This window comes from Alligator mississippiensis, chromosome 10 (genome assembly GCF_030867095.1).
Source record: "Alligator mississippiensis isolate rAllMis1 chromosome 10, rAllMis1, whole genome shotgun sequence".
NCBI classification, from domain to species: domain Eukaryota; kingdom Metazoa; phylum Chordata; order Crocodylia; family Alligatoridae; genus Alligator; species Alligator mississippiensis.
The window spans coordinates 13,255,561-13,280,315 of NC_081833.1; the positions used below are offsets into that span (position 1 = coordinate 13,255,561).

Genomic DNA, 24,755 nt, shown 5'->3' on the forward strand with positions numbered 1-24,755 from the left:
AAGAAGCACTTGGAGTGCAAGGCAGAAATCGTAACTTAAAGTTCCTTGACCTGATGCTGTGTTAGCCAGAGCTTGCCTATGCACTTCATTTACTCTCTTATGGCAGGCTGAGGGGGGCTCTGACTTTGATGCAAGGGCTGCAAGGGCTTCAGGGAGCAACAAGTTATAACTAAGAGTCAGCACAGACTGAGGTGCCCCAGCCCTTTTCCACCACTTCTGGAACAGAGTTCCTCCATCAGCTCTACATCCAATATTCCCTTTGCAGGAGGAGGCCCCTCCTGAGCTGGGTTAAATCAATCAGGTTACAATAATGAGTGGTATAGACATGCAGATCACAGAAGCAGCTACGCAGAAGAATCTGGTGCAAAACAATTATGACAAATACAATCTTTATGAAAGAAATAACAGCACTGAAAAAGTTAAACTGTTTAAAGGACAGTGTAAATCCCTCATCCATCATAACCAGTTGCCTGCAGGTGAGACTGTAGTGGAGCATGGAGGGAATTTGCTGAAACAAACAAGGTTACTTTCTGCCCAGAGGCAGATTCTCTTATTTGATTGCTCCAAATGTCTGGCCCATCAATCTTGCAGCGCTACCTTTCAGATCGGGATTGCTTTACGGCAAGAGGAAGGCTTAGTCAATACAGCTGCAGTGTGCCTTTACATTTTAAGGAGAAAGCCAACTCATTTCAATGAGGAATGTCAGTTAAAAGAGTCAACGATATTAAATCATGATACTAAGGTAGTTTTTCCTGCCCCCATTTAGTGGCTAGTCTAGGAGAAGAGAGCCAACTGTCAGCCAGCTGCTTTGACTCGCGCAGAAAAGAGATGCAACTGGTACTAACTAGACTCCACTGGTGGCCTGTGGGTGAGGCTGTCTAACATGATCCTGTTTATACTTACAATCCTCCCTGTAAACCAAAATGGAGAAAGAGATTTGTTGCTTGGCTTTCATGAATGTGTTAATTTACAATATGATTTAAAGCCTGTTGATTCTAATGGGAGTTTCCCTATTGACTTCAGCAAGCACAAGAGCCTTCTTGGACTCTTTAGGTCCTATCTGCTTTGCAAAAATGAGCCATATTCTGAAGGTATTTTTAAAATTTGGAATCTTTAAAACCATTTCCTTTCATGCAACTTACTGTCAAGGTGGATGGAGCACAACCGTTCTAGACTAGGTTACAGCATAGTATTAAAATTTTAAAGGCCTGGCTAGACAAAGCCCTGGCTGGAATGATCTAGTTGGGGATGGTCCTGCTTTGAGCAGGGGGTTGGACTAGATGCAACCTCCTGAGGTCCCTTCCAACCCTCATTTTGTATGATTCTACTACCTCAATATGAAATCACTGGTATGCACTTATAGCGGCAGTAACTTTGTGTCAGGAAAGGTTTTAACAGGCATACTGGCAGACGATCTGCCAGCCCAGGCATTTTGCATTAGTTTAGAACATGGCTCCTTTTCAAAGAATCTGATGTTATAGATAGGATTTATTGCACTCAGCTGGTGAATTTTTGCTTTACCTTGCTGCTATATGTTCCCAAAACAGACTGTCCCCCAAAGGTATTACTCATCTCTCTACTTGCCCAAAGTGTCACTGGGATTTAGGAGCAGAGTTTTATTTAGCAACCAATATGACTGCTCTGCCCTGCAGCTGAAGAAGCAGTTCTAGTATCTCAGGCCAGCTGAACTTCTACTACACATTTAGGCTGCTCCTGCTCCAGAGAACTAAGCCATGCGTAACAGAACCAGCAAGATAGCATGGGGGTAAGCGTCCATGCTGATGAGTTTTGCCCTTCATTGACACTGCAGGCGGGCAGTTCAGTACTAGTCTCATTACCCCCCAGTCCCCATCTCTCAGGCCGCATCTATACATGTACTTTACTGTGAAGTAGATTAATTAGATGCAGAGTAAAGCATCACCGTCTACATATGCAATGGTACTAGGCTGCAGTAAACTAATTAACTAAACTAATGCTGCAGTAAGATAGAGACAGTACTATCTTAAGATAGAGACTTTATGGTGATTAGATGCATGTGTAGACGCTGACTGTGGGCAGCCCAGCCAGCCAGGGCTCAGACCCCTGCCTGCCAGCTAGGCACACAACTTTGCACTTTCTGTACCCTTGTGCCCCAGCCCTGCCACCTGACACTACCACCTGGAGCCTGGGGCTGACCCCGTGTTCCCTGCCAGCCTGGGCCTGCCCTGTTCCAGCTCAAACTCCTGCCGTCCTGGGCACACGTATTGATGCTGCACCTGGGAGTAGTTTACTCCAGCTCAAACTACTCCAGAGTGTATTGCTTTGCATTAATTGCACATGTAGAAGCATTCTCAGGTCCCCACAGCCCTGGCTAGTGAGAGATTTGGGAAGGCACTCGAGAACACTGGGAAATCATGAGAGGAGTCCCATAAAGTTGTTGGATACTCACCTTATTTTTTCTTTATTTTCACAAAGTGGAGACCAGGTAGAGCTCTTGGTCCTCACCTTTTTTCAGAAGCTCCTGAAGGAACACAGTCATGAACTGGCTGCAGCAAGGGTTGCCTTTCTATTTCTGCAGTCTATATCACTCGAGTTTCTGAGAGTCTGCACCACAATTAACTGTAGAGCAGTCAGGTATTTGAGGATGATATTCACTGGACACAGTGCTGTGTTGTGGGCTGGGCCATGAACACAGACAAGTGGAACAGAGTTTTTGGGATGAACAGTCATATTCTCTGGGGTAAACAGAGATTAAGTCCAGAGTCTGATCACGGATTTTCTGTGCTGATGCAGCTAAGGCAAGGGGTCTTGTCTGGCTGAAGTCAGACTTTCCATTCTTTATACCATGGTTTGAGAGTTGGGAACAAGAAAACTGGCTTCAGAAACAAGTTTCTGAGATGACTTAAAGCCCAACTTCCCTGATCTTTCAGTAAAAAGTGAATGAAAAAGACTTCTGTTCAGTAGAGGTCAGCAGTGGAACATAAAACCAGAGGAAATGAAACAGTTAAAGGGAAATAAAGGGAACACGTGTTCAGCTGCACATACTGAATAAGTTTATTATTTCCATGAGAATTTTGTTTCTCTGACCCGAGTTTCCTTGATGCACTTTAGCTCAGGATTTTACAGCTGTCCCCTTTTCCTCCACTGGCCTCTTTTTGTTGGTCTCTCCCTGTGAAACAATGGTGCATTAGAGGGAAGCCAGGTAAAGTAGAACGAGTCAGCTATTCCATTCTTCCTTTCCAGTGCACAACTGGATGCCATTTTTGCACCTCCATAATTCTGGCCCTGCCCTAGGCTTGCTCTAAAGTGGACTGACTTAAACTGATATTCTGGGGGACTTCTCAGTGGCAGAGCACAACAGGAGTGCAGTGCCTACCCTTTGCTCAGTGTCTAGCACAAAGGGGACCTATTGTAATAGTGAGAATCAAGGAAAGGCTCTGCCCAGAGCTGTCACTCCAGCCAGAGAACGTCTTTTCATGATGTGGGGTCTCTCTAGGTCAGCTACATGCTAAGGGGGAAAATAAGCAATGTTTCCAGCAATGTATGGTCCTTATAGTTGGTTGTTACCTTACCCCCTACACCCGTCGCTCCCTAAATTCTGAAGCCATCTACATTCAGTGCATACAATCCCAGCACCAAATTCTGCTTTGACTTATACCATGTTCCCTCTCACTCAAATCCAGTGGATTGCAAACAGCTGAAATCGCCAGCAGACGAGGCCTACATGGTCTAGTTTTTTCTCAGCATGTAGTGCCCGGAGTCTGGAGATCTTTTATGAAATAAGAGAAGGACATTGGGAGAAGGGGATGTCAGTTCTGTCTCCAGTGTTGCTCTCAGAATAACATCGGGTGGAAAGGGACTTACTAGCACAGACCTCCTCCACAAATGGAGCATTTCCCTTTGCAAGGCAGAAGTTTGAAACTTGCTGGTTTAGATGAATGGCTTTAGGCACTATGAAGCCACCTAAGGAAGTGGCTCATTTTCAGAGGTACTGCATTCTGTCAGATTTGTCTAATTTCAAATGGGTATCCAGGCCTTTTAGGGGAATAATACCATTTAAGTAGACTTTCACTTGCTTGAAAATTTCAAATATCTGAGCTGGAACAGATTTACAGACACCATCCTACCCCCTGCCAAGCTGGAAGTGGTAAGATCAACAAGATGACAGTGTTACCAAAAGGCAGACACCCAGAACACGCAAAATGCTTATCATGTTGGCATTGCTCTCCTTACTAACAACAATAACAGGAGCCAACATCTCCGGGGATCAAACTGAGGGCAGTCACGGAAGGGAAAACACACAGTTCTTTTGAATAAAATAAACCCCTTAGTTTAATATATGAGAAGAGAGGAAGACTTTCATGGGTGTCTCACTGAAGTTTGTCTGCTGGCAGAACAGCAAATTATGTTACCAGCTGCAATTCAAGCGTTGGAAAAATGTACACTATTTTTGTGCAGGCCCAATAAAGTCTTCAGTGTTTTAATAGCTTTCCTAATTTGTGAATTAAAACTGAACCGTGATACTTGGAGACTAACTGGAAAGGATGATAAAGTGGACAAAGTGCTGAGAAAACCTCACCTCCCCATTGAACAGCATAAGATCTCTCCAAGGTTTACACAGCTGAAGCAGCTGCAGTCTAGGCTGTGTAACATATTTGCAGGCCTTCAATATCAAGGCACGTATTTTCCCCAAAGAAGAGCGAGAACTACATGGTTCAGAAACCAGTGAGAAAGGATCTTCTACCAACTCCAAACCAAGGCTCTTTGTTCATCCATAGGTTGGGTCTGACAAGAGGAGTATTGGTGCTAGCTTCCCAAATGCTGCCCATCAATCGGTCTCTATCCTCTCCTACTGGGAACCACCTCCATAATGGAATTAATTCAGTCTGCATGTCCATTCAGTTCCTGGTCTATCTGCTGAAACTCTTCAAGAGGTGATGACTGTGGAGGGCTTAATGGTAAGTTTTATATATTTAAACTCCATCTACTTCGCATTTTTTAAATCCCACTTCATGTCCTATTCCTTGCCTTGTATTTCCCCTTTCTGAGAATTTTTTGCCTAACAGATTTACTGGAATGGATGTTTGTAGGAAGCTGATTTCCAAGTGGTGACAGCAAATATTCAAGGAAGCCAGTTTTTAAGTTCTCATGTGCAAATGTTTAAACAGTTAATCATTTAGGGAACAGACAAAAAATTTGACTCGTCTAACCCATCACATCAACACAGGTCTATCAAATACTCAATCCTTCACAGATAAGCCCTAGTTAATAAGAACACTCCAAAAAGTTTAAATTAAAAAAAAAAAATCAAAAGCTGAGCACTTCTGTTTTCTGCAGTTAATGGCACACAGTGGCACACGTATGGAGAAGCGCGCTGTAGCTGGGCACCTTTGATCCCTTAGCCTCCATGTCCAAGTCCCCAGTTAGATGTGGGGCTTTCAAACCAATTCTAAAACAAGGCTCAAATTCATACCTCTGCATCTGCAGCAAGATGCCTTAATTGCTCTGCCACCCTGCCCCTAAAATATTAAACCCTTTCAAATAGCTACGACTGAAGAAGCTACAGTCTATTCAGTACTATGCTAAAATCCACAAGAATTTTAATCCACGTATGAATTATTTGTTGCAAATGGTTATTAGTCCTAGAAAGGAAGAGCCAATGGAAATGGATCCATGTCAAACCTAAAGTGGAGAAGGGTAAGAAAATCAACACTTTAAGCAGTACCTCATGGCAGCAACGTAGAACAATCCAAAAATTGCTGCCCATGCAAGTCAGCTTTTGCAAATTGTTTTAGCTAACTGGCCGACCTGATTTGACTGATAATCGCAATGACTATAGAAGTGTAATATTACAGCCTAACCAACTCGAGCGCTTTTGCAAGCAATGCACTTGGGGAGACGAATGAAATTAAAGTAAATCATTTTTTTAAATAAAAAAGAATGGTTTTGGGAATGAGACACTTTCTTCGTTTACTGTTACCACAAATAATTTATGGGACGTAGTAAAATAACACATTTGTAACCTATCATGTGTCATAATACAAGTACGTTTTCACATTGCACTCTTCTCCTTCCCTATGAAAGACCTCAGCTAGCCACTGACAGGTTCCAAGTGGCCACCACTCTCGGTCATTGTACATTACCCTGCATCCAGCACAATCACACTACAAGCCTTACTTATACCAAGTAACACCTGAGGCTAGCCCTAGCCCTAGGTTAGAAAGTGGGGGCACATTCTGCCAGTCTCCCCAACACGGGTGACACTGGCAGAATAAGTCCCCAAACCTGTGCATGATTCATTCATTCTATTAAGCACTAGCTAGAGCCTAACTCCACCAGGACTTCACAACTTTGGTTGATTGATTTAAGGCAGGGCCAAACATGACCCGCATTTGGCCCGTGGGGCTCCCTACAGGTTGGGAAATTTGGCAGCGGGGGAACAGAGGCTACCCTCCGCCACTGCCAAATTCCCAGTCAGATTAGTCCCGGGCCACAACCCCTTCTCCCAGCACAGCGGGGTTTGGGCAGGCCATGCTCTCTTCCCCCTGCCCAGCTGAATCAAGGCTGGGCCACACTCCCTTACTCCTATGCAGCCAGGTTGGGGCTGGGCCATGCCCCTTCCACCTACAGGGCTGGCCTGGGGCTGGCCCATGCCCCCTTTCCTCCACCCAGCTGTATCAGGGCCAGGCCACACCACCTTATCCCATATGGCTGGATGAGGCTGCGCCACACACCCTTCCCCCTGTGAGGTTGGATCAGGTCAGTCTGCACCCAGACCCCCAGCACCGGATCAGGGCCATCAGCCACATCTGGCCTGCGGGCATCCTGGGCACTGCTCATCTGGGCCACCAAGGAAAAAGGTTGAGCACCACTGATTTAAGGTGTATGTATACTATGGGGAAAGAGTGCTCAGTCAAGCCCTGAGGAAATAAGCCCCCATCCACCTGCTTCCAAGAAATGATGCAGTGATGTGCTTGGAGGGTTTCCAGCATGCTCCAGAGCAGAGGCTTTGTGTGCCCCAAAGCACACTCAGTGCCTCATTTCTGGGGTTAAAATCCATGATCTGGGAGTGGTCGATTGGGGCTTTTTTTCAGAGCTGTGACTGTGTAGAGACTCACCCTTAACACCTTTCACATGGTAAAATTTAATTTCACTACCACTGAAGGGGGAAATCCACATCTTGTACCAAGCCAAAATCATGCATATAAAACTGTAAAGGGAAATTTAACTTCACTACCACTGAAGGGGGAAATCCACATCTTGTACCAAGCCAAAATCACGCATATAAAACTGTAAAGGGAATGCTCTACCATAATTGAAACACATTGCAAAAAAGAGGCAAATCCATACCACAGCATTTCATCATGTTAAAACTCCTTGGTCCAACTTATAGCCTAGGAAACGACAAACGAACACGTGTTTGATGATAATTAGGTTGTTATAAGACTCGGGACTTAAGAGCCACTCACACATAAATCATAATCCTTGTTATTCTCAAGCAAATAAGCAGACTGGGTTCTGCCAGTTAATAACTACTCTTGTACTCAACTGCAAGCAGGATCCTGTTGCTTAGAAGCCATTAAAGCAATCCATACCTTTGTGCTCCTACCGACTGCACCTCTGTAATTTCCACAGTGTTAACAAATGAGACGGCCTTCGGACCTCCATAAGAGGGCGATCTAGGCATCCCCGTAGGAGATGATGGGACCTGGTGGCCTGGTGACTTGTAGGAGCCATTGCTCACCCTGCCCTGTAGGGCCTGATGAGACTGGACATTGTTATTAGCTAAATCAGCTTGAAGGGAAGTTGTGGAAGTCCTTGGTGCCCTTGTCATTGCACTCGAAAGTGAAGACACCGAGGACTGCAGTAAAGGGTTCCTTGTGCTAAAACTGGTAGCAGATATCAGATTGTCTCTAGATCCATATCTCATTGCCATGCTGCGAGGGTCTTCAGACAGCATGCTGACTTGCTGAAGACTATAAGAGCTAGGGGTGTCATAGACACCAGAGTCTGCAAACACTGAATCTGGGTGCGAGTGGAGGAGCTTCTCCCTTTCTTCCATTTCTTTCCTCTCCTGGATGGAGGCCATGATGGTTTTCGAGAGGTTGTCATAGCGTACTGGAGAGGGGTCCCGCTGATGTGAAGCTGGGCTCCCAAGCACTGGGCTGAAGCTCTGTGGTGGCTGGCGCTGTAGCTCACTCCCCCGGAGATGGCACATTTTGGCTGACAGATATGGTGAATGGTACCCAACGGAGCCAACTGCAGAATGGGTGACGCATTTCCTTCCCGAGGGGGACATAGGATTTAGCAAGCTGTCATAAGAAAGGCTTCCATTTCTGTTGGACAGGGAATTGGGGGAAAAGATGCTTTTGTACGGAGTAGAAGCAGCCCCTTCTGAATTTATTGGGTGAAGGGGCACTTTATCTGTTCCTCTTCTGCTGGCAGACTTCAGGCTCAGGGATCGTGAATTGATGGCAAAGGAGTCTATCTGAATTGGTGAGGACTGATAAGTCTTGTGCAGGGAGCTCTTCCTGTAGTTAGGGATGTCCAGGTTGGGCTCTGATTGGTAATCAAGGCTCCTGCCATCCTCTTCTATCATAACACCTTGACTATGCCCCTCCTGCATGGTGATCTAAAAGAGAGAGGTAAAAGTGAGAAAGGAAAGGACATACTATATGCAGGGTGGTTTGTGTAGAATAAGAGTGCAGCAAGAACAGAGCTGGAAGTCAGGTTCTCTCAGCCCAGGTATGATGCAGAAACATTACAAGGGCTTGAAAGAGTCCCTTAACCTCTGTGCCTCAGAGTCCTCACCTTCAGCATGGGAATTATGTCAGAGATGAGGAGGATTAATATCTATTGGTTAAGTGTTGGTTGAGTAATATTGATTAAAGTAAATATGCTGAGACATGAGCACTGAATGACCTTTGAAAACAGAGATGACAGGACCCTCCAAATTGTACCCTTGTCAAGGTAGGCCAGATTCTGACCTGACAATAATAACCTTGGAAAACGTTGTCCCTGCAGCTTAGAGATAACGTTTTCCAAGACAAGCTTCTGATTTTTGGGCCCTCCATCCGTGGGTGCTTAGCCAGACCCACCTCAGGGTTACTTTCAGTGGTGCTGAACCTAGTTAGATTCGTGTCAACTTCAACTGGAATTCGTGTCTACTTCAACTAAATTCGTGTCAACTTCAACTTCAACCGCTCAATAGTTCTGACATTCAACTCAAAGCTTGGATTTTGAGCACCTGAATACAAAAGCTGCTTAAGTCAAAAGTAACTTTGGAAGATCTGAAGGTTATGGTCTTGATGCAGCAGTTGAGAAGTCTCTCTTTATTCACTACATGTTTTGAGTAGAATAAAATTCTACTCAAGAAATGTGAACCATATACTGTTTGTATATGCACCAAAACCAGGAAGAAGACCCCTTAATTGTACATGATCACTGTAAAGTGTATGAAAGATGAATTATAATTCTGCTCAGTCTTTAGTTAAAAGCTATTCCCTCCTAAGAAACTGATTTTTGCTTGTCCCATGAGACAGGTTTCACTGTAACTTAAAACGTGATCCCATGAATGCGTAATTGGAATAGCAATCAGGGCCATTTGCCTTTTTTCATTTTTTTAAGGAATGAGAAAAATATGAAAAAGCATAAATGACTACCTCTTTTTTTTGTTAATTTTTACCTCAAAGTTGCATCTTTGAACCGGAAGATAGAAAAATGTGTACAGGACCTCACTACCTTCAGCTGTGTGGAAACAGAGTTGCTTGTTTCAGGAAAAAAGGAATGATGGACTCAACGAGGAAGAATTGATGTAGTGCCTTGGCATACGCCTCTTCCCTGCAACATGTTCTGCTGTTTTCTTGCTGGTTGTTTTCACTGATTGGGAATGGTGCTAGATGGACAGGCTGAAAAATGGGGATTGCACAGGCAGAAGCAGCACCTCTGCACTTTATGTCTGAAGGGAGACAGCTGTCCCTCCCAACTAGGTGGGTATGGCTTGATAGCCATCTGCAGGCCTCTGAGCCTGCCAGTGGGTGCCCATTGTGTACCAGTTTTTATGATGTACACATTCGTTTTCTACCAAGTTACCCCAGATCATGCACCTCATTTAATAGAGATTGTTCAGCCTAAAATAAATTGTCATGCTAGGGTGGGATCAGTACCAGAAACATAGAGGTTAGAGTCTCTGTACTTCATTACCAATCCCTGGAACCTATAAGGTCTTTGGTGTGATTAGAGTGTCTCATGCTACACATCCTGAATGAATATAAGTTCGCCTTCGGAGGTTATGTTACATGCTGCACCAAGACCTGGATTACTGCCTGTGTTGCACTGTGCTGCTTGCACAGCTCAACACTGCAGGTAAGTGCTTGCTGACACCTGTAAATATGGTGTTTTGAAATGGCTAGCAAGTCATATGTCAGGTAATAAAGTGAAGATGATGAGATTTTTGGGTACAACCAGCCCTGTGCAGTATGCACGTACTGAAAAGCTCCCTTTCACAAGGCAATCTCTTCATCATTCAGTGGACAGATCCAGAAAGCAAGATTTATCAGTAATTACTGCAGCACAACCAAAACCTTCAGTTCTTAGCACTACTAAAGAATCACTGAGATGGAATTCCTGCTGTTGAGTGAGCAGGCACCACTTGCTTTTGCAACGTTAAAAGGACACTATTAAATTTTTCTCCATCATTTAACATATGCCTCTTTCCTCAATCTCCAACACTGATGTCTAAAATATGCTTTAATCTGCCTCTTGTTTCATATCTCGTGTACTATATTTTCCTTTTATTTTATTTTTTTAATTACTGCTGGCCCCTGGTTGCAGGATGATCTTGGAGGAGTTGCTGAAATTAATTGTAGGAAAACAGCACTGGGCTATTTGTTTCAGGAGAAATTTCTTTCCGTATATAAAAGGTATACATGGACTTTGCCATGGGCAATTTTTTAGTCCATTTTCCAGGAGAGTATGTCCTTTTAACTGTGTTGACATTATATATGTATAATGGAAAGAGATGGTGTAAACTGTGTTTAAAAAAAACCTTGAATCATAGAATCATAGAAAATTAGGGTCAGAAGGGACCTCAGGAAGTCATCGAGTCTAACCCCGTGCTCAAAATAGGACCATCCCCAACTAGATCATCCCAGCCAAGGCTTTGTCTAGCTGGGTCTTAAAAACCTCCAAGGATGGAGAATCCAAAACCTTCCTGACTAACCTGTTCCAGTACTTTATTACTCCCCTCATGAGAAAGTTTTTCCTAATATCTAACCTAATCTTCCCTTGCTGCAACTTGAGACCTTTTCTCCTTGCTTTGTCATCTCCCACCACTGAGAACAGTCCAGCTCCGTCCTCTTTAAAACCACCCTTCAAGTAGTTGAAGGCTGCTATTAAATCCCCCCTCAATCTTCTTTTCTCCAGACTAAACGAGCCCAGTTCCCTCAGCCTCTTGTCATAAGTAGGGACCTACCAAAATCGCAGTGGAAGTGCGCTGCACAGCTTTAATCTTGCTCATTCCCCCCCCCCCCCCCCCCATGCTGCTGATTGGCTGGGAGGCAAAAACCGCCTTTCTTATGACCTACTCATATGCCCCCCAGCCCCCTAACCATTTTTGTTGCCCTCTGCTGGCCTCTTTCCAGTTTGTCCACATCCTTTCTGTAGTGGGAGGTCCAATGCACTCCAGATGTGGCCTCACCAGTGCCAAATAGAGGGGAATAATCACTTCCCTCAATCTGCTGGCAATGCTTCTTCTAATGCAGCTTACACGCTGGTAGCCTGCTTCACAACAAGGGCACACTGTTGGTTCATATTCAGCTTATTGTCCACTGTAACCCCCAGGTCCTTTTCTGCAGAGCTGTCCCCAGCCTGAACCAGTGCATAGGATTGTTCCATCCTACGTGCACTTGTCCTTGAACCTCATGAAATTCCTTTTGGTCCAATCCTCCAATTTGTCTAGGTCTCTCTGAATCCTAGCTCTACCCTCTAGTCTATCTACTACTCTCCCCAGCTTGGTGTCATCTGCAAACTTGCTGAGGGTGCGCTCCATCCCATCTTCCAGATCACTGATATACTGAACACAACTGGCCCCAGCACTAACCCCTGGGGCACCAGCTGTCAACTAGACATCGAACCATCATAACCAAAAGTACTTGGAATAAAGGTTAGAGCAGTTTGAATTTATGCTCATATTCATTTCAACAATGAGACAATCCCCCTTGGAAATCCAAGTTCTTCCTGCTCAGTAAGCTTATATGTTAAGAAATCACTAGAGCTTGTTATTCATCAGCCTAAAGGGTCTGGTCTTGAGAAGTGCTAAGTACATATAACTTCCACTGAAGCACACAGGTTTGGGATCCATGTTAGCTGAAGTCAATGGGAATGAACAGTTCTCAGCTTCTCAGGATCAGGCCTCAAATTTAGTAAAGCAACAGGGCACATTTGTCAATAGGGCATCTTTTATCAATCCTGACAGTTACAGGAATATGGAAAAAGTAGATATGATTTCATGCCAGCTGCACTGTATATTCAGCCTGGGAAGTGCCATTCTGTCTAACTGCTAAATACCAGTATTTACTTCCAGATTGTAACATGCACAACAGTCTTGAGGTAAATTTATCATCATGTTGAAGTTGCCTAGTGCAAGTTGGGAACAAGTTTTTCTGGGCTTGTGCGGCATGCTCACCTGCTCAGCTGCAGCGTGGTAGTGGACTTTGGGATTGTTGCTGAACGCTGGTCGATACTTATACATGGCAGGAGTGGGGGGGCTGATCATTTTGGGTGAAAGACCACCCTCTGAAAAAACAAATGCCAACAGAGTGTATATTAACAGTGTGATGAGATTGGGGCATTCACCATTATTGGTATGCTACTCCATAAACATACATGGCACTTTTCAGATTTGGCCCAGTCCTGCAAAGAGATAAAAACCTTGCATGTATGTGCTCCTATGTGGAGTTCCACACGGCAGTAACTGTGCATTTCACTGTCTCTCTTTGCAGGACTGGATCCCTCTATTCCCTGGTCCAGAGCGCTTACAGTGTAAATAAAACAAGGGAAACACAAGATACCATAGCTGTACCCAGGCAACATTTTCTTCAATTGATATAGTAAGTTCACTGAAAATGGCCTTTCACAGACCAACATGGTTTGCAAATTAGGCTGAATCCTGCAAAAAGCTTTAGCTGAAAAAGGTGCAAGAGAAATTTTGAAAATGCTGAAACATTTAATTGAAACACTTTTGAAATTAGATGTCTCACTGCCCAAGCTCCATGGCCTCATTTGGAGGCGCTTCCAAACCACCCGTGCACACATTTCTGGCTCCTCTTGCCTCTTCCATGAAACAACCAGTGCTAAAACAACAGAAAGGGCTGCCATCCGAATATGGGAGACAGCAGGACCCAAACCTAAGACTCTGACCAGTGCACAACCCATGCAGGCAGGCCGAGCTGGTGCCTTGTCCTTGCTCTTTGAATCTCCTTCTCTGGGCTGGGGCAGAAGCACAAACTAAGATTTGAGAGCTACCTCCAGAATTCAAGGAACAGAGCCCATGACACTTGTGGAAGAATGGTGAACACCTATTTGGTAGACTAAAATATTTTCATTCCATCAAAAATAAAGTTTTGAACAGGTCACTGTACCTTCACTGGTCCCCAGTTGCCCTTTTAATTCTGAGTACTTGCTTGGATCTCCTTTGGGTGGCAGAGGTGGCTGCACATCCATGGTTTTATCCTCCAGACCCTCCAGGCTAATTTTAGACTGCAAATAACCATGGCATGAAAGAGCAATGTTAATGGCATTAAAGAGTGAGGGCTTACTAATGCAAGGGCATGTTATACCACATGTTAACTCAGCAGCTAATAGTCATTTAAAAACAAGAAGACTAAACCAGGAGTTTGCTAGAATAAGGCTGAAGAATAACTGCTAATGGCTATGACATTTAGCACCATAAATCCCACAATATCTAACAAAAGTGAAGACATCTTCATTATACACCAGATGAGACTGAGGCATGTAGAATGACATGCTGCTCTGTCACTGTCAATGGCACAGCTATGAAAGGTTCTCAGCTCTTCTGGTTCCCAGCCCAGTATGCTGACTACTGACTGCATGTTTGAACCTTAAGGCCTGTCTTTAGCAAATCTGGTGCAAGGATTTCTGACATCAGCACAGTGCAGATTGGATAAAAATAATCCGAAGACCAAGAAGTTAAAAGGACCCCTGCCAGAATTCACCCAACTTATCACAAAGGAAAAACATCTCCTTCTAAAAACACAACTGCTCTCCTGTTAGAGAATTACAAAAAGTAAACTTTCAGTGTCAACAGCCACTTGATATTATTGTTCCTGGTTTAATTTCAAAATTCAGTGTCTTGGGAGAGGACCTGTCTTCATGTTCTTCCAGAGGTGTATTTTCTCTGTGTTTCCAATGACCAGAGTTATTTTCAGCTGTAGGAAAGAATTTCAAGTCCTACTGCTAAACAGAGGGTACTGAGGGCTGTTTTACCTTGCTGCGGTTAAGATTGGCTTGGATCCCATTATCACTTATCTTCACTGTGATCTGTCGCTCGCATAGATCTGGTCTGAGGAAAGGAGGTTTCACACTCACAGCCTGCTTTTTCTTTGGCTCAGCAATGTACCTGATCAATCAATTCAATATCAATCATTTTTTTTAAAAAAGCATAGCATGCAGACAAGAAAATCTCATATGTGCAGTACAATTTAAGAGATTTGATAAAGTCTGTGCGAGGAAAAGATTTCTCTCAGTGGATGCCTGCACAGGTTATTTTAAAGCAGCAATACAATGGTTGGAGTGGATCTCAGGAGATAAATGGGAGAGGTAGCAATAAAGAAGCCCAGAAGTTTTGCACTGATCTTCAATACTCAAATGTAATTTGGGTGAGGAGCAGGAAGAAGACAGCAGACTGCCACCTCTCAATAAAGCATGGATTTCTGTAGAAGTATAGGTGACACAAGAAGATACGTGCAAGCCAAACTGGAGTTGGTGTCTCTGCAGTTAGAAGACATACAAACCTCTGGGGAGGCAGCAGTGGGTGTGGGAAAGTTAGATCCTTTCTAGGGAGGCTAACATCAGAACACACATTTCAGGAATGACATTGCCCCGCTGGACTTCACCTTACTTTCTACTTTCCTCAGCAACACTAGGACTTATTGTTAAAGTAGAATTTCTGGGAATTAGGTAAGAAGTGATGGGTTTGTTTCACTGCTGGGGGAGGGAGCAACTGTATTTTAATAGTGATGCTTGACCCTTCTGTATTTTCCATAGTGAAGTGAGTCACTATATTTAGTGGTTCCCATGTTAAAGGTCCTTATTCTGACAACAAAGAAAAGAAAAGAAAAGAAAAAGTTCATCAGCTGTGTATTACACTTCATGTAACTGAGGGCATCCCATCTGCTATTTCAACCACTACACCTGGGAGTTCCTATATACCAAAAATAACACAAGTTGTTCAGCTAGATAGTATGGTCTCAAAAATTGCACTAATGTGCCTTGTCAAATAGCCCTACAGGAGACTTCCACATTCCCAGATGAGAAGAGAAAGGAAGTGTGTTCTCCAGATTGTTAGATGTGCCCAATCTCTCAGAAAGCCCATTTACAAAATGCTTACAAAAATTGCCAGATCAAGCAAGAACTACTTAGCAAACCCCTTGCCATTATTATGGCTAATGAAAAGCTAACGATATTTTACACTCATCAAGAAAGCACTGATCCCCAGTTGAGCAAATTAACAGACTTTTGCAAAGCTGCACTTACAAGGATAACATATGTAGGGGAGACAAAGCTTACACATAGATGGAGGAAAACAAAGCAACACATTTAACGGAGACACCACCAGCATATGATCCAAGGGGGCATGAAAGCAAAATACCCATGGAAACTTCCTCTGATTTGGCTAGTGGACAGGACATTTCAGCAGTGGTGGTTTCTGGAGTGACTCCCATAAGTTTTTCAGGAAGAATATATCTGACAGTTTTGTGGGTCTTGGTAAAACCCTCAGAGTGTAAATTCTAAATTCTGTAAACTCTGAAAGGCCATCTGAGTATGGCAGTGGCTGTTAAAAAAAGATGACACTCCTCAGTACTTTATCTGGACAAGAAGACTACAAAAGAAAATTAAGAGTCCAGCATAGACACCAATCAGATTTTAACACTCTGCCAATTCAAATCCTGGTGAGTGCAGGCAATTGAGGCTTCAGTCCTCTCAGTTAACACCTTCGCAACACTCTCCTAAGATTTGCTTGCTGTCTAATCAGCAAAAAACACATGCTGCAAACAAAAGCATGTGTAGGTTGGGATAGCTCAGCATCTTGAAAAGCCCATATTCATCCCACTCATAGCATCATTAAAAGGATGTGTGTGCTGGACAACTCAGCACCTTTATAGAAAAGTGTGGCTGGAAGGGACCTCAGGAGGTCATCTAGTCCAGACCCCTGCTCAAGGCAGGATCAATCTCTGACTAAGCCATCCCAGTCAGTATCTGTCTAAAAACTTCCAAGGATGGAGATTCTACGCCTTCCGGGCAGCCTCTTCTGGAATCATCATTTTTTAACTCAGTCTATTCCAATACTTAACCACCCTAATCCTCAGAAAGGTCTTAAAATGTTCCTTGCTGCAATTTAAGACTGCTGCTTTTGGCTCGTCTCTGAAGCCACAGAGAATAATCTACCCCATCCTCTTTATAACCACCCTTCAGGTATTTGAATATGGTTATTTGTGAGGAAGAGCGAGCAACATAGAGAGTGAGCTGTGTTAGGAAGGTTATGGCCAACATGGATCTACCCAGTTACTGAATTTCACTGGATAAAACAACCTGAAGAATGAACATTAAGAATCAACATTATAGAAGGGCGGGACCGGTTATCAACCCATGAGGATCCTTCTGAACAAGGATGGATTGGCTGAAAAAATTAAAAAAAATCAAGAAGCTGCCAGTATCATTTAGCCTGTTTGTCACAAACATGCGTCTAGAGAATGAAAAAAGTGAATTACATTAAAGAAGAAACTGGCCAGATTGGCTAGAGCTGTCAAAGTAAAGGTGGCTCTCTGCAAGCTTCCCTAGAGCTCTGCCAATGCATCATGATGTGGCCTCCATGTCTCTCGGGCAGCTTTCAGGAATGAGGGATGCCAGACTCTGGATAGCCCAGAAGGCTAAATTGAATCCCTTTGGAACTCAGGTCTGATTTACATGCAGTATTTTTTGCCTCTGATCCCCCTTACCCAAACCCTACCTTAGACTGTTCCTCCTTACCTGGGAGCCAGAGGACTGCAGAGCACATGTTCCACATTTCCACAGCATCCTCGAGTGAAAGGGTTCACACCCCCACGGAACTTACCCGTCACCTGGAAAAACATTCAGTGCAGCGCTCGAGACCGGACGTACAAGAGGCACCAGCCAAACCTTAGCACTCCATGGGTGGGTGGGCCTGTCTTGGCTGTTCTGCACTTCTGCTGTCCTTGCACATCCTTTTCACTAAGTGCTTCGCCCTCCTTTTAACTGACCCATCCATGCATGACTTTCTACATCCACGTCTCCCTATAATTTTCCCATTGCACTTTCACTAACAGGAACTAATGCCACACTCACCAAAAGGGAGGGCAAACCCAGAAAAGCAGGGATGTGCAACTGCACCGTGACCATTGGCTCTCACGTGGAGAGCCCCACAAGGATCGGTTTTCTCTGCTCTAGCAATCTACGTGCAGCCATTAGGTGAGCTGGTTAAATGCGGACTCGGTTGCCACCAACAGGCAGATAACACAGCTCTACCTTTCCTTTACTAAATGTGACCATAACACTACCACCAAGGTTTAATAGCTGGTAGGGTCGGAAGGGACCTGAGATCATCTAGTCCGACCCCTTGCCGTGGCAGGAAAGAGTACTGGGGTCAAACGACCCCAGCCAGATGTTCGTTCAGCCTCCTTTTAAAGACCCCCAGGGTAGGAGCCAGCACCACTTCTTCTGGAAGTTGGTTCCAGGTCCTAGCCGCCCTGACAATGAAATAGCGCCTCCTAATGTCTAGCCTGAAACTACCCTCCGCTAGCTTGTGTCCATTGTTTCTTGTAACTCCCGGGATTGCTCGGGGGAAACAGGGACTCTCCCATTGCCTGCTGGTCCCCCTTGACTAGTTTATAGACAGCCACTAGATCCCCTCTCAGCCTTCTCTTCTGGAGGCTGAACAGGTTCAGGTCTTGTAGCCTCTCTTCATAGGGCCTGCCCTGCTGCCCCCTGATCATGTGGGTAGCCCTCCTTTGGACCCTCTCCATATTGGCCACATCCCTCCTGAAGTGCGGCACCCAGAACCGGACTCAGTACTCCAGCTGCGGCCTGACCAGTGTCGCATAAAGGGAGAGGATCACCTCCTTGGACCTGCTTGAGATGCATCTGTGGATGGACGACAAGGTATGGTTGGCCTTCTTGACCGCATCCCCACACTGTCGGCCCATGTTCATTGTAGCATCAATGATGACTCCAAGATCCTTTTCTGTCTCAACACTGGCAAGAAGGGAGTTCCCCAGCCAGTAGGTGTGCTGCTGGTTCTTCCTCCCCAGGTGCGCTACCCTGCACTTGTCAGTGTTGAATCCCATCCTGTTCTCTTCGGTCCACCCCTGTAACCTGTCTAGATCTGCTTGCAGCCTGTTCTGTCCTACTAGCGTACCCACTTCCCCCCACATCTTAGTGTCATCTGTGAACTTGAACAGGGTGCTTTCTACCCCCTCCTCTCCAAGGTGTTTGGAGAAGATTAAAGTAGAGATGAAGAACAGCTGGTAGACACTGAAACCAAACAAAACAGAGGAGATTCTGGCAGGTGGAGGAAAGTATTTTGAAGAGTCTACAGCCACAGGGTGTATTTTTTGATCAAAGGCACATATCCACCATGTCAGGTGATAGTTCAGGAGTGGTTCTGGATTGCTCACTGATTTTAAGCTCTCACCTAGCAGCATCTAGGGTAGTACTTGCCTCTCTGGTTGGCTAGGTGACCCCATCTCATCTTAGTGGGTGAAGACCTGGTCTGAGGCTATCACTTCCTGTCTGCACAATAGCAATGCACCGGCATAAAATCATCAGCCCTTTCGTTCAACTAGTACCGAATGGTTCAGTGTGATCCTAAGCAACAAGGCCTACTGTGAGCACATCAAACCTATCCTCTGCTATCAAACCTACCCTATATACTCATGTTCTATAGAAAAGAATCAAATTCATGGTCTTAGCCCTCATATGCATCATTACCAGGGCTCAGGATTGCTAAAAGATCACCTTAAGCTCTAGAATAAGGGTTGTGGCCAACGGCTCTACTCTTCAGGCACAATGGGACTGTCTATCCGATGGGGAAACCTCATCTGTGTAGAAAACGGCTTTCTTGACAACTGGTTTGATAGTGTAGACTCACAAAGGAGTTAAAGAGTATCACACTCTTCCCCATCTTTTGTTCCAAGGTGTGAGGTACAATTCTTCATCCTGGGTTCTCAAACACAGAGAATCCCCCAAACCAAATCTGGGACTACACACACTATTCTCCACACGGGGAGAGGAGGAGAAAGAGAACAGAGCACCTGTGCTAGACGCTAGTCACATCACTCAGCATACACTTGGAAGGCGGTAAGATATTGCAGTGATATTGGGATCACAACCTACACAGAGCTGGAGCTGCTCCCTCAGCTTCCTCCCCTGGAAAAGTATGGATGTGAAGAGTGTCCGTGGGCATGAGAGGAGAAGTCATTTGCAGAGCAACAAGGGGCAGATATGTGGGCACAGAGATGTTGTGGGGCAGAGGGAAATGTGAGTGGGACACAGAGTTGACTAGAGCAAGTTGCAGAGACGTGGTGCTGAGGTAGGGCAGCATTAACTAAATGGCATTTTGGGGAGGTGCTCTGCAGACCGGGCAGTGTACTATACACATTGGTTTAATTTTACAGAAATTAAAGTTCCACAGGCCTTTTGAGACAAGATGCTGGCAAGCATGTGATATGGAGAAGCAAAACAAGATAGGAGCGATGTGTGAGTGTGTGATAATGAGCTAGCTCATAACTGCTCATTGTCATGAACACTGTGGGTTGGCAGGAGGGCTCAAAAATCAGAAGGCAGAACAAAACCACGAGTTACGTTTTTTGGTTTTTTTTTAAATCTTATGATTCATTTGAGTTCAACTCATCATTTTTTAACTTTTGGGGTTGGCAGGGTGCCCCACTGAACTTTTATTTTGAAAGCTCCAGTGGGATTTCAGTGGTGCCTAGGCTTGTGCTGGTCCTCTACATAGGGACAGTTTTGCCCAAAATGAGTGAAGAAGAGATCTGAGAATAAAAGCCAACCAACTTCTGTAGAACTTCTGCAAAGCTTCATTTTGAGTGCTACTGTTAATGTTGCTTTACCCATGCTGACTTGCCCTTCTTTAAATGATGCATTTTCCCTTTTCCTCCCCAAGGACATGGTTCCTTTTCAACTCTTGCATCTCAGCCAGGTTTATGGAGGCAGAACTGTTTTCCTACCTGTTCGTTGGTTGTGCGCCCTCGGGCCACTAGGACGATGTGGAAACCTGTGAGACCAATGACTGGAATAAAGAACAGTCCAGCAACACACATGACAGCCATACTGCATCACAGAGTTAAGGAAATTGTAGCCAGTGAAGGGAAAAAGCAGGGGTGGGGAATGGAAGAATGGAAGAGAAAAAGATAACTTCTTGAACTGGAAACTTGGGGTAATCCTCACCCTTATCTAGTGTTTTTTCCTCACACATTCAAGTATATTGTGGAATTAAGAACTAGACATTTTGTAAAAGTTATTTCCCACTGGCGGTGCTGTTAGCGTCTCATTTGATGCGAGCCCTAATTCTGCCTGGTCTTTAGTGGCCAACGACATATTAAACAGTTGGAAACAAAGTACTCACACCTCTTTTACCACCATGTTTGTTGCATTTCTTCCTTTCTCTGGTTTCTAGTATATTCTCTAGTGCAAACGGCCCATTCCTTTGCAGTCACCTGGGAATGGCGGTCCCCAGAGCACCAAGGTGGAGGCATAGCAATGATCTCTGTTGCCTCTCTCTCCATGCAGTTCTCTCACTTTAAATTGCAGTCCAGACCTTACAGCATGTGTGTGGCACTGTGGAAAATATGCACGGCCAGGCAATTATGACTGCTTATTGGCTCGGGCCAAATTCATGCAAGGTCCAAGCTGGTGTAAATACATAGGTATCACCAAAGCGGCAAATTTATACCAGGTACGAATATAGCCTGTGGTGTATATTCATGAAACCGCAGGTGCTCAGATTATATTCCTCTCCACTGGGGAAGTGGCCCCCTCACTTAGCATTTTGAGATGCAGAGATTCATCTTGAAGTCCTTTTAGCAAGTCTAAATATTATGTCTTAGCCTTTACTTTACTAAGAAACCACTGGTGAGTGTTTTTAATATAATAAAACCATTTCCAAGCATGCTGTTAAAATCCCTGCATTGTGCAATATGCTGTCGACTGACTCAGCCAGTACAGAAAATTCTTCTGGAAACCTTGGCAAAATTCCTAGTTCAAGCTACTGGGTCAAAAGGAGCAAACAGGCATTGACAAGGAGTGTCTGGATTCCTAGACATGCAGAGCCAGAACACTAGGCTCTGGCAGGCCATGGAAAATTACCATGTCAGCCAGGTCAGTCAGCTCCACCTCCCAAATTACTGTGGCAGAAAACTCATAGGCTATTGTAGAAAAAGCACCCTTGGTATACTGGCCAGCATGCCTCTGTCTATGGGCCTGATCTTAAAGAGTTCTGAAAACACATAGCTTCCACTGACTGAAATGATCAGGTTATATTATCTCAGCCCAATAACTGGCTCCCTAAAATAGTCAGAGAAAGTAGGCACATCTACACGAGCCGCCCATTGCACAGTTGTTACTGTGCTGTCATTTAGTACTTGCTTATGCAAATTGTGGGGCCGAGCAGAGCACAGAGAGAGCTGACTGAGGCAAGTTGCAGAGACGTGGTGCAGAGGTAGGGCAGCATTGTGACTGTGCAGTAACTGCAGAACCGTTGCCGCACGGTTTTTGCCCAACACTACAGCGCAGTAGCAATGAACTAATACTACTGTGCAACTGCTCATTACTACTGTGCAGTATTGTCACCGCACGGTTACAGCCCAGAAATGCTACTGCACAGTAGCAATGAACTACAGCGCAGTCGCTTGTTGCTACTGCGCTATAGCATGACACTACTGCATAGTAGCAATGAGCTAATGCTACTGCTCGTTAGCTTATTACTACTGTGCAGTATTGTCATTGCACAGTTACAGCTCAGCAATGAAGCTACTGCGCCATACCGTCTTGTGTAGATACACCCAGTGCAAAACAAGCAGCTTAGACTCCCTGTTTTGAGTTGTGACCTTTTTATAAAGACTGCCTTGCACTTATAGTCAGTCAGAGTTGCTGGTAATCAACATTTCTAAAGATCTGATTTCACATGTGGTTAGAGAATACTGTGAATATTCTTCTGTCCTTTTCTGTCTTTCATTCATAATAATGTTATGTTGATAAGCCCTTTGTGGTAGGTCTGCACCACACCAGCATCCCTCCCCCATGTAACCCTGTTCCTTCCCTTCAACTCATAGAATGTAAAATAATTGATTGAATATTGATAACCTTCACTCTAGTGGAATGACCCTCCTCACAGAAAGACTGCCTAGATCCCACTTCCAATCCTAACCAACAGCCTGGACCAAACTGAAACACTGGGCCTGATTCCAAACCCATTAAAAGTTGATGGAAATATTTCTATCGACTTGAATGAACTTTGGATCTGGCCATTTACTTTTTGCCTTTAAAGATATTCCCATGGTCACTTACTCCGTGGAGGTAATGTGCATGTCTACGCATGTGTGTTTACAGTCTGGTTTCTGTAATTTGTCTGCGCCTGTGCCAAGGCCAGGCAGCTGGGAGCTGCACCCTTGCTGCCTCCACTTGACCCAGGCTCACTCTTCCCAGGCACAGCACAGGCACAGCTTCCAGCTGGTAGGAAGCTGTGCTGAAGCCAGGCAGGGGGGAGCTGCATCCACATTGCTGCTGCTGCATCCTCCAACTTCCTGCTCCCAGCTGCAGCACAACTCCCCACCACTGAGAAGCTGTGTCCATGCCACAGCCAGGGAGCAGAGGGACTAGAGGAAACAGCAGTGGTGCGGGATCTGTGCAGCCTGGCCTCAGGGCCCTTTATAAAAACTTATGTAGTACATAGGAATCATAGATTTCATAGACATTAGGGCTGGAAGGGACCTCGGAAGATCATCAAGTCCAGCCCCCTGCCCCAGGGGCAGGAAGTCAGCTAGGGTCAAAGGATCCCAGCAAGATAAGCATCCAACCGTATCTTAAAAGTGTTCAGAGTAGGTGATTGCACCACCTTTGGAAGCAGTCTGTTCCAAGCCTTGGGGACTCGGACAGTAAAGAGTTTTTCCTTATGTCCAGCCTGAAACGGTCTTGGAGGAGTTTAAGACCATTGGACCTTGTAAGCTACCACCCCAATGCAAGCAGCTCTGTGCATAACGCTCTGTAGCAACTCTTTTAAACACAGTAATATTACTCAACAGTATAGGCCAAGAAGAGTGGACCCCTATCCAACTATAAGTAAAGGAATTTCAGTGGGGGAGGGAGAATGCTACTCTCTGGTATGGTAGCACTGGATAACAGAGATACCTCCAAAATGGCAATCAGCCCTTTGAGTAACTGATGTTTTCACAGGTCAGGCAAACAGAGCGGGGAAGCTAGGCAGGTAGTTACAACAGAAGAATGGTAAGAATTGGAGATCTCAGTTCCTAAAAGGCAGGTGTGCAGATCCCTTTTCATAGTTTCCATAAAGCACCTTGACATCTTACAGTTCAAACAGAAGGATACGTAATGGTGGTGTGAGCTGCCCCCAGCTTTTCCACATGGTGTAAAACAAAGATCAACCCAAAAGTGAACACTCCAACCATGTGCGTGCTTAAGGACAGCAAGAAGAGAAAAAAATATCGGTAGTTCCTCCGTCCTATGCAATTGTTCACCCATGGGCAGTGATGATCAAAATCCTTGTAAAGAGAGAGAGAGGGGGAATAATATCCGAGTAAAAAACAAAACAAAACAGTGACTTAGAGATAAAAGTCTGAACCATAGTGCCGGAGCTATCCAAAACTTGTGAACTTCAAGTCAGATCACGTCAGGGTTGGAACTTCTTAACGTGCGCTGGTGTGCACATGTACTCTTGGCATACCCCCGTTTTGATGGGTTGTCCCAAGGACTCCACTCAGGTAGGCCACAATATATGGAGAAGAGAATTTACTTTCCTCTCTGGCACTGACAATGTTGCATTCTATAATTATAAACCATAAGTCGTCATAGTAAGATCACCATACGCCGTAATGTCTCAAGCCTGTACTACCCCTGCCAGCTGCAAAATCCTTTCCATTGTTTTGCATAAAAAGACAAAATGCATCCAGAGTTTTTTTAATGCAAGTTAATAGTCTCTTGAAAAAGTATCGTTGCCACATGGTTTTTGCCCAATGCTTCTGCGTGGTAGCAATGAGCTGATGCTACTGCCTGGTAGCTCGTTACCACTGTGCAGTATTGTCACCGCATGGTTACCGCCTGGCAATGCTACAGTTACTGCCCAGCTGCCAAAGACCAGTCAAAGAAGAGAAGCAAATCTGTAGGAAGCTCTGGATGACTTCACAATGCAAGTTCCCAATCTTAAATGCCCAATTTTTCCTGATCAATAGCTCAAGTGTGCCACCAAGTTGGACCCTCTTAAGGAGAGA

The 24,755-nt window shown here is 44.8% G+C and overlaps 1 protein-coding gene across 3 annotated transcripts in view; it reads right to left on the bottom strand.

Moving 5' to 3' along the window:
* The window catches only part of ZDHHC8 (zinc finger DHHC-type palmitoyltransferase 8), a 192,806-nt gene that overhangs the window by 12,517 nt on the left and 155,534 nt on the right, over positions 1 to 24,755 (bottom strand). For all 3 annotated transcript variants that reach the window (XR_009455133.1, XM_014598419.3, XM_019486621.2), the window contains exons 4-10: positions 23,857 to 24,029; positions 20,481 to 20,583; positions 17,248 to 17,339; positions 14,485 to 14,617; positions 13,620 to 13,737; positions 12,665 to 12,774; positions 7,575 to 8,611 (exon numbers count right to left, since the gene is read on the bottom strand). Coding sequence is in view for 2 of the 3 variants with exons in the window: in XM_014598419.3 (XP_014453905.1) it covers positions 7,575 to 8,611; positions 12,665 to 12,774; positions 13,620 to 13,737; positions 14,485 to 14,617; positions 17,248 to 17,339; positions 20,481 to 20,583; positions 23,857 to 24,029 (1,766 nt within the window). In the remaining variant the exon portion in view is untranslated. The remainder of the gene's footprint in view (positions 1 to 7,574; positions 8,612 to 12,664; positions 12,775 to 13,619; positions 13,738 to 14,484; positions 14,618 to 17,247; positions 17,340 to 20,480; positions 20,584 to 23,856; positions 24,030 to 24,755) is intronic.